This window comes from Corvus hawaiiensis, chromosome 16, assembly GCF_020740725.1.
Source record: "Corvus hawaiiensis isolate bCorHaw1 chromosome 16, bCorHaw1.pri.cur, whole genome shotgun sequence".
Classification (NCBI taxonomy): Eukaryota; Metazoa; Chordata; class Aves; order Passeriformes; family Corvidae; genus Corvus; species Corvus hawaiiensis.
Genome location: NC_063228.1, coordinates 7026239 through 7038880, shown reverse-complemented (window position 1 = coordinate 7038880; position 12642 = coordinate 7026239). Strand labels below are relative to the sequence as shown.

Genomic DNA, 12642 nt, shown 5'->3' with positions numbered 1-12642 from the left:
CCCGTGTCCCCCTCACGCCGCCTCCATGGCCGGAGCCGCCGCCTCCTCACGGCCCCGCAGCCATCTTGGAGTCACATGACGCGCGGCCTCCGACCCCGCCGGCAGGAAGCGAGGCCACCGCCTCCTCCTCTTCCTCAGCTGGAGTTGTTTATTTTTACCGTCGTCGCCCTTTGTCGTTACCGATCCTGGGACGGGCCCAGCGGCGGCGGGAAAATCGAGGCGGGGCCGCGGCGGGAGGGGACACAGGGGACGCCGCGGGGCATCTTGGAAGTTGTAGTTCTGTGCCGCAGCCGCGGCTGCGCTTTACGGCAGGACGTGACGGTAAGGGGGAGCGACAGGAGAGCGCGGGAGATCGGCCGGTGAGGGAGGAACGGGGGGGAAAGAGGGAAGGGAAGGGGAAGGGAGAGGGAGGGGGCTGCCCCAGCTGAGGGACAGCCCGGGGGGATCAGGGGTGGCGAGGGGGCTGCGCTGCCCCGGCCGTAGGGGGAGAGGGCAGCCCCTGCAGGGCAGGAGAGGGCCGAGGGACAGGATGCGGGACCCCCTGACAGCTGTGTCCGGAGGAGGGTGACGCCTTCTCCATCCCCGTGCGGCGCCGGGGGGGCTGCCCTGAGCCTCCCGGCGTGGCTGGTTAAAGGCTGAGCGGCCGAGCGGTGACATCAACCATCTCTCTCCATGCCGGCAGGATCCGGCCCCCGGACGCGGAGCAGCAGCATGCCCTGTCCCCGCGGGAGCTGGCTTTACCTCCTGTGATGAACCTCTACGTGCGGCTGTTTACCAGGGGCAGGATGCTGCCCCAGCCCTGGCGCTTCTTCTCGCGGGCCGCCGAGGACTTGGCGCTGCAGAGGATCCGCAAGGTGCTGTGCGTGGCGGAGAAGAACGATGCTGCCCGAGGGATCGCTGACCTGCTCTCCAACAGCAGGATGCGGCGGGTAGGAACACCCCACATGGTGCTGCTCCCTGGTACACGGACAGGAGTGGCTTAGCTGGCTGGGGAGGGTCCATGGCATGTGCGGCAGCCCCAGTACTCTTGGCAGAGCTTGGCATGGACACTTCACGTCAGCACGTGCCACACTTGGCACTGTTTGTGTCTCTGAACACACGAGGGTACAAGAATGGCTTTGTTCTGTGGACGAACACCGCTTGCCCAAATGTATTTGGGAGTCTCAGATCCTTGTGGTTTAAGTCCAGTGGGAGCCCCCTCTGCCCAGGCTGCCTTCCCCAGGCACTGAGCTCCATGGTGAGGGCTCTCTGGGTCGTTCCTGGATTAGCAGCGTGTGATAGAGGCTTCAGAAACTGACACCACCCATTGGCATGCATTTTCCTGTCCAAAAGCACCACTTCTGCAGCATCAGCGTCAGGGTTTACTGGAGTTCACCAAATAAAGCAAAAACAGGCTATGGTTTGGAGAAGAGGAATTGAAAGATCTCTCCTCCCTGCTGCTCTGGGTTGTGACCGTTAACAGTTTGCATAATCACCTGCTGTTTCCAAACTTAGGAACTAGAAGGTGCTTCTAGACCAGAATCAGAGAATCGTTGAGGTTGGAAAAGACCCCTGAGATCATCAAGACCAACCTGTGACCAATCCCCACCTTGTCACCCAGCCCAGAGAACTGAGTGCCATTTCCAGTCACTCCCTGAATACCTCCAGAGGTGGTGCCTCCAAATTTCCCTGGGCAGTTCCAATGCTTGATAACCCTTTCCATGAAGAAATTCTTCCTGATGTCCAACCTAAACCTTCCCTGGCACAGCCTGAGGCTCCTTCCTCTCATCTTGTCACTTGTTACCTGGGAAAAAAGGCTGACCCCCACATGGCTCCAACCTCCTTTATTTGAATAAAAGGTGTTATTGAGAACCTGGGCGCTGACAGTCCCAATGAAGAAATCATCCTGCTTCTGTAAAAAAAGCAGCAAATACAGAATCTAGAAACTTCCATGAGTCCCATTTAGGTGGGAGGTAACCCTGGGGACACTACTTGTCACTTGGAACAGGACAGGTGTTTGTCAGGAGTTCCTGAACACTGGCCAGCCCCATTAAACAAATCAGTTCTTCATTATCCATGGGGAGATAACCGTGGAATCACCCTCAGGAATGGTTTAAAATCCTCTTACCTTGGAAATCACCGTTTCAGTGTCTCCATAAATGGTACAGGAGATTTCCATCCCCTTGCTGCAATTCCTGTTAGCTCCAGTACCTGGTTTTCCTTTGCCCTGTGCCTCCATCCCAGTGTGGATAAAGCGAGATGGGATGGATTTGTTTCTTGTTAAAAAATTAATTAAAAAAAAATTAAGAATTTGTTTTCTGTTAAAAGCCAGAAACTCAGGAATTCTTTTCCTTCCAGAGAGAAGGGTTTTCCAAGTTCAACAAGATCTATGAATACGACTACCAGATGTTTGGCCAGGTAAGAGTTTTCTCTCAATCTGCTGCTGGATTAATGAAGTACAAATACTAATTAATAAAAGCTATTTGTCAGGAGTTACAAAACACAGCTCCAGCCATGGGGATGTTCTGCCTAGAGATGAGGAAAAGTCAGATGTTGTTTTCTTGGCTCAGCCACCTGTTTTGTTGCTCTAAATCTTTCAGCTTTCTGGTTTTATGTCAGTCAAAACCACATTGCTGTTTAGAATTGGGAGCTTCCTACAAAAACTGAGGATAAGGCCATGGATAGAGCTTGTTATGATGTATTAGTTATGGCTGCCCCATCCCTGGAAGTGTCCCAGGCCAGGTTGGATGGGGCTTGGAGCAACCTGGGATAGTGGAAGGTGTCCCTGCCCATGGCAGGAGGTGGCAGTGAATGGGCTTTAAGGTCCCTCCCAACCCAAACCATTCCATGATTAACAGGAGAAAGGTGTCACTAATAATGTAAATTGAGAACCCAAGGGAGATTTGGGGGCTGTGGGTAGTTTTTGGTGAGTGATGGGCACTAATTTCCTTGCTCTGTCTCTTGCAGAACGTTACCATGGTGATGACATCCGTGTCAGGACATTTACTGGCTCATGATTTTATCATGCCATTTCGCAAATGGTTGGTACCTCATGCCCCTGGCAGGAAGGGCTTTGTCACCTCTTGCCCTTCACAAGAGGGGCCTGTCACCTCCTGCTCTCATCCTCAACACTGCAAGCACCTCCTTCACACAGCCTTGGGACACGGCAACCTCAAAGACAAGGGGGCAGGGAGGGACTCCAACTCAGAGCAGGGTGATAAGTTCCAAATTTTATACGAAACAGCCAAAATATTGTTTCAAATTCCTGTCTTCAGAGTGCTAAAAAATCCTAAAGATGTAATACTGGTTAAAATACATCAAGGCAGGGAATTAAACTGATTCCAAAATGGGATGGTTATGTGTTCTTTGTTCAGCTAGGAGCTGTTCTGGGAAGCAAGGTTCTTTCTCTGCCTTACCTCCTTTTGTTCTCTGGGCTTCAAATAGGAGAAGCTGCTTGTTGCCTTCCAGATTTGCTGTTTTCTCTGGCTGGTTTTTCATTCTGTTGCTTTTAAATGTTACTCAGCATTTCATGTGAGCTCTGCATTGTCTGAGACGAGGCCTGTAATAAAATACATTAATTCCAGTACTTGGAGAGCACCAGTTAGTGTCTCACAAATGTGTGTTTTAGTTTATGTGATGCACACATGTTTGTCCTCTGTTTTCCAGGCATAGCTGCAACCCTTTAGCTCTTTTTGATGCTGAAATTGAGAAGTATTGCCCTGAAAATTACCTGGATATCAAGGTACATCATGGTTAAGACTTTCCTTGAAACTGAGCTCAGGGGTTGGTTAAACAAATATTGTCCCAGACAGAAGGATGATCTTATCTTTGTCCTTAACATTCAAATTTCTGCAGTTTAGCAGATTCCTCCTACATTTCCTAGGACTATATATGCTGTTCATTTGTGACATTGAAACTCTTCTTCTCATGTACAAGTAGTGCTAAAGCTAAAAATAGAAATGTTTTTTTCCAACAAGGTGGAATCGGTGATTGTGTCTCAGTTTTATAGAAAAAGACATTTTTAGAAAACAGATTGTGGTACATCTCACTCCAAGCCAAGCTTTTAACAGAATTAGATGTAAATAAATGACTCAAATCTTTTGAAAGCTGCCTGATCTCCTGAGACACACAATAACAAGATGTTATTGCAACAACCCATCTCCATGGATACACGTTGCGTTTCGTGTTCAGTGAGTCATTCTGAAATTAAATGACAAAGCAAGCAGCCTGGAATGTTCTCCTTGTGTTGTTTTTCTCCTCTCAGAGAACCCTTGAACGAGAAATCCAGCAGTGCCAAGCCCTGGTGATCTGGACTGACTGTGATCGAGAAGGAGAGAACATCGGCTTTGAGATCATCCATGTGTGCAGAGCTGGTGTGTAGAGCATCTTCATCAGTCTGAGTTTTAATGTTCTGATGGTTCAACAACTCCTTTAGCGGAGGAAAACTCTCAATTTTATTGTGTCCAGGTTAAATGCTGGCTAATTCTGATCAATATGTGGCTCTGATAGATCAGAAATGCATCCAGCTGTTGGAAAGCTGTAGAATCAGTTGACAGCACACTCTCTCAACAATAGCTGTTTATTAATTGCTCCTTTCCATTGGTGTTTGAGTCACTCTGATTTCTCTTCTGTGTGTATCTGGCAGTAAAGCCAAACCTCCAGGTTTTCCGAGCCCGCTTCTCCGAGATCACACTTCATGCTGTCAGATCAGCCTGCGAGAACCTCACCCAGCCCGACCAAAAAACGAGCGATGCCGTCGACGTCAGGCAGGAGCTGGACCTCAGGATAGGTACGTGAACATCTGTTACTGCAACCTCAACACAAGGCAGAAATGCTCTCTGTAGTGTCATAAACCTGATTTTTAGATCAGATACAACTAAATGACATTTTGTGTTTTACGGGAAATGTGCTCTTTGAATCAGAGAATCATCAACACCAAGACTGAGTCCAACCTGTGACAGTCCCCTCCTTGTAAACCAGACCAGAGCACTGAGTGCCACAGCCAGTTGTTTTGTGAACATCTCTAGGGATGGTGACTCCACCACCTCCCTGGGCAGTCCATTCCAATGTTTAACAGCCCTTTCTGTGAAGAAATTCTTCCTGAAAGGAGGAAATCTCTCCTTTAAGCAAATAATTAAGTTTATAGTTCGTGCAATACTGACAAGCTTCTTCAACTGAGTATTAAACAGAGTAAAATTAATGCTCAGATTATTAAAAGGATCTGAAGTGCTGTGATTATCATTCAACATTGTACTATTCAGTTCTGGTGCCCATTCTGTTTCCTCAGGTGCTGCCTTCACCAGATTCCAGACTCTGAGGCTGCGGAAGATCTTCCCTGATATTTTAGCAGATCAGCTCATCAGCTACGGCAGCTGCCAGTTCCCAACACTGGGATTTGTAGTTGAACGCTTCAAAGCCATCCAGGCCTTTGTTCCTGAAGTCTTCTTCAAAATTAAGGGTATGTTTGGGGAAACACAGCCCTGGGCTCCATCTTGGAGGGTTTGATGTGGATAGAAAGGAAAAACATTGGAGCAACAAACACAAAATGCGGTAGAGGTGGTTTCCTCTTCCTCTGCCGTGACCACTGAACAGAGCTGGAAGGTTTCCAAGTGCCTTTGTGGTATTTCCATTTTGTGGCTCCTCTATCAGCCAGCTCTGTTGTCCATCACAGTGACCCACAACCATGAAGATGGCAGTGTGGTCTTCAACTGGAAGAGGAACCGGCTCTTCAATCACACAGCGTGCCTGGTCCTTTACCAGATGTGTATGGAGGTAGGAAAGCTTGTAAATAGTTGCATAATCCAGATTCAGCCAAACATTCCCTGTATCTGTCTTGTTCAAGACTTTTAAAGAACAGTTTGTGTAAACTCCTAAAGGAGATGTGGGTTTTGTTTACTGTGTTTAGGATCCAGTAGCGACTGTTGTTGATGTTGTGAGCAAGCCAAAGAGCAAATGGAGGCCCCTGCCCCTGGACACTGTGGTATGTTTGAACTCTGGGAAGAATTTCTCTGAAAAGAACTTTGAACAGATGTTTTACTCACTGCTCTGAATTATCCACTAATACTTTTGGGTTTTCTGGCTCTTCCCAATGCAGGAACTGGAAAAATTGGCTTCCCGCAAACTGAAAATAAATGCAAAGGAAACGATGACATTAGCAGAAAAACTCTATACTAAAGGGTAAGAAAGCAAGACTTGGCTTGGTAAACTTAATTCTTTTAAAAGTAAATGGCCTTTTGTCCAAAATGGGAAGCATCTTGGAGCAATTCTCAAAGTGCTCTCCTGTCTTTCTTCCTAAGGTTCATTAGTTACCCCCGAACCGAGACCAATATTTTCCCCAAGGAGCTGAACCTCTCTGCCTTGGTAGAACAGCAAACACAGGACCCAAACTGGGGAGAGTTTGCACAGAGGATTTTGGATCAGGGTGGGCCAACCCCTCGGAGTGGAACCAAATCCGATCAGGCTCACCCTCCCATTCACCCCACAAAATACACCAGCAACCTGCAGGTGGGTATAACCAGAGGGAGCTGGATGGATTGTGTTGCTTGATAAATAAAGATAAAAGTCTTAACATGGTCATTAGCAGAAAATCCTCACCTGAGTTCCCACTGATTTTGTGATGTCTTGTTAACCTGGGAGGACACTGACCCTTCCCACTGTTCGATCTCAGGGCAATGAGCAGAGACTCTACGAATTCATCGTGCGCCACTTCTTGGCTTGCTGCTCTCAAGATGCCAAAGGACAGGAAACAACCGTGGAGATCGACATTGCCAACGAGCAATTCATTGCTCAAGGACTCATGATCCTGGCCCGAAATTACCTGGAAGTGTATCCTTACGACAAGTGGAGTGATAAGGTAATCCCCTTGAGTGACATAAGTGGGAGAGGCTGAAGTAGCCCTTCACTGCCAACTTCAGACCTCTCTGAAAAACATCTTTTGACCATTTCTGGCCGTTTCACTCAGAGCCTTTGTCCTGAGTGAATGGACCAGGAAGCATTTTCAAAGAGATTCTCCTTCCCTTCAGGTTATCCCGCTGTATCAGAAGGGGTCTCGCTTTCAGCCCACCACGGTGGAGATGGTGGATGGGGAAACCAGTCCTCCCTTGCTCCTCACAGAAGCAGATCTCATTGCTCTCATGGAAAAACACGGCATTGGTCAGTGTGGGCAGCGTGGCCTCTCGCTCTTGGCAGAGGGAGTTCTCCCCAGGGAATTCTCCAAATGTTGCTGCAGATAAGAAATCACTTAAATGTGCATAATAAAGGGATATAGAGGGCAAAGTCCAAACATCCTCAGGAGCCTGCAGAGCACCTCCAGTACCCAGGGAGATGGGCAGTTTCATGTCCAGGGTGTGCCACCAGCAGCTTGCTGGCCTCAGTGCCAGTGGGGCACCAGGGCAGTGCTGCTCCTCACCATAAGTTGTGTCCTTGTCCCTGGGCACAGGGGAAATCACTCCTTGGCCCTTGATTTGACTGATATCTCTCTGCTTCCAGGGACTGATGCCACCCATGCCGAGCACATCGAGACGATCAAGACGCGGATGTACGTGGGGCTTACAGCAGATCAGCGCTTCCTGCCCGGCCACCTGGGCATGGGGCTGGTGGAAGGTGAGGGAAGAGCCCTTACAAAGATGGCAGGGTCCTTTACCTGCTCCTTCCTTTCGCTTACCATTCCATATATTCCTCAGGCTATGATTCCATGGGCTATGAGATGTCCAAGCCTGACCTTCGAGCTGAGCTGGAGGCTGATCTAAAACTGATCTGTGAGGGGAAGAAAGACAAATCTGTAGTGTTGCACCAGCAGGTCCAAAAGTACAAGCAAGTCTTCATTGAAGCTGTGGCCAGAGCCAACAAGTGAGTCCTGCCTTTGCCCTCCCTCTTCCTTTTGCTTTGCTCTGCTGGGAGCTGCTGGCTGCTCATCTGAAGCTCAGCCTGGAGTGAGGGACCTTGTCACACTGTTTCCCTGGAATGAGGGATCCTGTCACACTGTTTCCCTGGAATGAGGGATCCTGTCACACTGTTTCCCTGGAGCTCTGCCCCCTGTGTGTAGGCACTTGCATGGGAAAGGATGACTCGCAGCCTGGCACGCTGTCAGGAGTTCCTGACAGCTAAGGGTTTAAACCAGGATGAGCAATTAAGATTAAATTTGGGGATGGCAGCATGCACTGACCTCTCATGTTGTAGCCACACCTTTCCTGTTCCAGAAATGTGGCGCTGAGTCAGTGTACTCGTGGAGAAGCTCAGAGGGGCTGTGTGGGGGGCAGCAGGCTCTGAGTCACTGCAGCACCTGATTGCTCCTTGCAGGGACACACAGGATGCTCTGCTCATTTCTTCACAGGTTGGACCAGGCCCTGGCTCAGTATTTTGGAGAAGCTGCAGAAATTCCAGAGCAGGATGAGGTATACCCAGAAACGCCTGTTTCTGTTCGGAAGTGTCCCCAGTGCAACAGTGACATGGTCCTGAAGACCAGGAAGAATGGCGGGTTGGTGACCTTCCCTCTTGTAGCCTCCTGTGTTGGTTTGTGTTTCTCCAGGCATTCATTTACCTCCTTTGGTAAAAGCTTGGAAACCTTGGGCTGCAGCTTGCTGACTCCACCAGCTACATGAGCTGTGTGGACTCAGCTGAACCTCTTGTCAAGTGGGTATTTGCCCTTAAAAATTGCAGTTTTGACAATTTCTGACGGCTAAGAAGACACAGGAATGGATCCCTGACTGTCTCGACTTTGCCTTTTCCTCATCCAGTGCCTTTGTCCCACGGCAGGTTCTACCTCAGCTGCATGGGCTATCCAGCCTGTAAAACTGCAGTCTGGTTCCCTGACTTCGTGCTGGATGTGACCAGGGATGAGAGCATCTGTGATGTGTGTAAACCCCATCCAGTTCACAGGTGGGTCATGCCAGTTATCCCCTGTTGGACACTGGGGCAGAGACTTCCATGGGCTAGGCTGGACAACCATTTTCCATTCCAGTCTCGGAAAGCTGGAGTAGCACTTGGCTTGGGGATGGAAAGAAGAGGGGTTGGGGAAACTGGTCTCCATATAGCAGAATCAAAACAATAAATAAAAATTCAAGTTTAAATTGAGGTCTGTTGATGAGAAACTAGGAGACTTTGACTCTTCCTTTCCTTGCAGACTGAAATTTAAATTCAAGAAAGGCAGCGTTCCCCCTGTGATGCCTCTGGAGTTTGTTGGCTGCATTGGAGGCTGCGATGAGATGCTGAGAGAGCTCTTGGACCTTAAGTACTTGCACAGATCATCGCAACCTGCATTGTCCACCACCCAGCCCGGGCATCACCTGCAGGCCAACCACTCCCTGAACAGAGCCAGCAGTGAGAGCAGGCAAGCCAGGGGGACCTCAAACCCGGCACGGGGACACCTGCTCTCCATCAACTCCTCCAGGACCCCCAGGGCTGCTCCTCCAGTCGCTCCAGACGATGGGAATGCCGTGGTGTGCAACTGCGGGAGCGAGGCGCTGCTGCTGACTGTGCGCAAGGACGGCCCCAACCGCGGCCGCCAGTTCTACAAGTGCAGCTCCAGCACCTGCAACTTCTTCCTCTGGGCTGACGAGCAGCCACAGGATGGAGGCACCGCAGCTCCCCGCAGCTCCACGCGGCTCCAGCCCACCGCTGGAAGAGCCGCAGCGGGATTCCAGCGCCCAAGAGGAGGGAGAGAGCCCTTGGGAAGCAGCAGCCGGGATGCTGGAGGTGGCGCAGTGTGCAATTGTGACCAGCCTGCCGTGACACGCACCGTGCAGAAGGACGGGCCCAACAAGGGGCGGCAGTTCCACACCTGCCCCAAGCCCCGCGAGCAGCAGTGCGGCTTCTTCCAGTGGGCAGATGAGAACGTGGCACCAGGTATGGCCGGGCTGGGGGGAGGCACAAGGGCTGGAGGCTCTTCTTAAGCTGAACAAAACAAGGAGCTGCTGGAGAGGGTCCAGTGGAGGCCACAAAGATGATGCAGGGTCTGGAGCATCTCTCTGATGAGGAAAGACTGAGGGAGCTGGGCCTGTTTAGTCTAGAGAAGAAAAGACTGAGAGGGGATCTCTAATGCATATAAATATCTCAAAGGTGGGTGCTGAGAGGATGGTGCCAGACTTTTTTTTGTGGTGCTCAGCAACAGGATGAGGAGCAATGGCCAGGAACTAAAACACTACAAGCTTGACATCAACATGAGGAAGAACTTCTTTACATTAAAGGTGGCAGAGCTCTGGAACAGCTGCCCAGGGAGGTGAGGGAGTCTCCCTCTCTGAACACATTCAAACCCACCTGGACACGTTCCTGTGTCATCTGCTCCAGGTGACCTTGCCTTGGCAGGGGGGTTGAACTGGCTGATCTCCAGAGGTCCATACATTTAACAGATGACAGTTTGTCTTCAAAACATCTGTCGGCAGCTTTACAGCGCTTCAGATGTTGCTCTTAACAACAAAGTCTGGCTTACCTTTCCAAGTGCTGGCAGCATACATCCCCACAGCACACATCCAAGCAGGATGCGTGGCTTCTATGTGCAGTAAACTTCATCCTCTGTCTGTCCATGACTTGTTGGATAAAGCCCAGCACTCTTTCCAACAGTCTGTTTGGGAATTTGTCTTCCCAAATTACAGTGCTCAGCTTTATGAGAGCTGTTACTGACTTGGTCCAGAGTTGGAGCTGTGGCACCACTTCTGGAGATCTCTAACCCCATTCTGGCATGCCAGAAATCCAGTTTCCACAGGGAAACTGTGCTGCTCCCTCTGCCCTAGTTTAGGGGTGCAGGGAAAGGGCAAGTCATGCTGGAGCTTTGATCAGAGATGAAACTGAGTGTGGAAACTTGCTGAAAACAAAAATAATGACAAAATAAGGATGCAAAAGAGAGAGAGCTGACAAAAAAGAGACATAACCAGGTACAGAGGGAGATATGTGGTCTTGTGAGAGATCCTCCTCCTCCTCAGACATTTGGGCCTAAAGGGGTAAAATCAAGTTTTCAAAACTACTTAAACCCCAAGTTCTTCTCTGCCATGTTTTGTTTCTGCTTCAGCTGCAGACCAGGGTATGCCAGCAGGCAGATCAGCTTTCCCTGTGCTGTTCCCATATGTCTCTAATGCTGCAAGACAAATGGGTAACATTTCACTGTTCAGACAAGTCTGAAGCAACTGTAGGTTCAGGAATAATCTGAGAATCCTTCATCTGCTATTTTGAATTTACCATGTGTTTGTCACCTATTTATGTTTTCAAAGATCTGTAAATTCAAGTTGTTTATCTCTAGGCCCTTCTGGAGATGACTCTTTGAACCACTTCGGCAGCAATGGATACTCCAGAGGGTTGGGAAGCAAGGCCAAGAGACCAGGCAGTCTCTCCTCAGGATCTGCTGCCAAGAAACCACGGACCTGCAGCGTTTGCCACCAGCCTGGGCACACAAGGAAAACCTGCCCTCAGAACCACTGAGCTGGGATGGACCTATGAGAGCCTGGAAGGACTGGGGTTGTGAACTGTTGCAGGAGCAACCTCTGCCACAAGGAACTGGACTCTGGAAACAAGTCCCTTGAGTGCTTTTTGGAAGGGCTGATTGCAGGCTGCTCCTGCCAAGGGATGCCATTTGTTACAGCAAGGGTTCAACCAGCTTGGGAAAGTGGTTCCACTACCAGCTTTTGTTTCCAGCTGCTCTTCTGCTGAGCAGATTGGGATAGTCTGAACATTTCAAGGAAGCACTTGGAAGCTGAGTCTATGGACAAAACTGTGCTGGATTGTCCCCCTGCACCATCCTGGTGGTTGTTCCTGCCCTTTCCATACAGGGAAGAGCTGGATCAGGGCCACCAGGACAGACACCAGGGCTGCTGAGCTCTGCTCAGTCCCTGGCTTTCCACAGTGTGGAATTTAAGTTCCCTTCTAAGTTGATGTTACCTGAGCAACATTCCTCCTTTTTTGTCATCCTTACCTGCGTTGTCCCTGCTAGTGAAGGAGGGTCAGGTGCAGAGGAGCTGGATCTGGTGCTTGCCCTGGGAGGAGCTCAGCTGCAGTGCTCAGGAAAAACCTTCATTTTAGATGGTCCCTGAATTTGAAGGCAAGTTCTTCCTCAAACTTTGAGACATGCCTTTGTAATGCTGCTAGCTGATGAAAGTTATTTTTGTCAAACTACTAAGTTTCTTATTAAAATATTATTTAAATTTTAAATTTGATGCAGTGACACCTTAATTCTGCCTAATTATTTCTTCCTACATAAAACAGTGAAGCTTTTACTGTAAAAGCATCCAGCCAAATCTTGCTCTTTCCAATCACTGAAACAATACAGGAGCTTTCTTGGCAGAAATTCCCCACAGTAATTTAGAAGTGAGCTACAAAGAGATGGGAAAAGTGTTTTTTATCTCACCAGCTGCATCTGCTGACCCGGGACAGACAGAGCTGGCTGAGCTGAAGGGAGGCTCTGTTTTCCTGTTCTGAGTTCAGACTGAAGTTCCCTGGGAAGCCAGGCTGCCTCTCCCCTCGCTGTTGGGGCTTCCTCTGTTCATGAAATGAGGGAGATCCACAGGATTCCTATGTGCTCTGCTGCCAGGACCTCCAGTGCTGCTCAGGATCCTGCTCCTGGGCACGGAGCAGTTCCTGGGGTCAGCACTGAGGGGACGGGTAGGAGGCTGGAGCACTTGGAGGGCAGCTGGAAGCAGAGCCACAGCAGCACAGGTCTGAAAGAGAGCCTGAAACTCT

At 49.7% G+C, this 12642-nt stretch overlaps 1 protein-coding gene across 2 annotated transcripts; it reads left to right on the top strand.

Annotated features, from left to right (window-relative positions):
- The first annotated feature begins 6 nt into the window (after positions 1-6).
- TOP3A (DNA topoisomerase III alpha) lies at positions 7-12119 on the top strand. 2 transcript variants are annotated; one of them, XM_048320493.1, is made up of 20 exons: positions 7-321; positions 683-929; positions 2338-2397; positions 2947-3020; positions 3646-3721; positions 4244-4352; positions 4625-4768; positions 5267-5437; positions 5651-5751; positions 5885-5959; positions 6074-6156; positions 6276-6483; positions 6647-6832; positions 7002-7131; positions 7468-7581; positions 7662-7827; positions 8312-8455; positions 8734-8856; positions 9101-9822; positions 11210-12119. In XM_048320493.1, exons 2-20 carry the CDS (start codon positions 750-752, stop codon positions 11386-11388), a joined length of 3045 nt encoding a protein of 1014 aa, XP_048176450.1. In that variant the 5' UTR covers positions 7-321; positions 683-749; the 3' UTR covers positions 11389-12119. The 2 variants fall into 2 exon arrangements, with proteins under 2 accessions (XP_048176450.1, XP_048176449.1); XM_048320492.1 differs by lacking the exon at positions 7-321 and adding an exon at positions 332-359.
- The last annotated feature ends 523 nt before the right edge of the window (positions 12120-12642 follow it).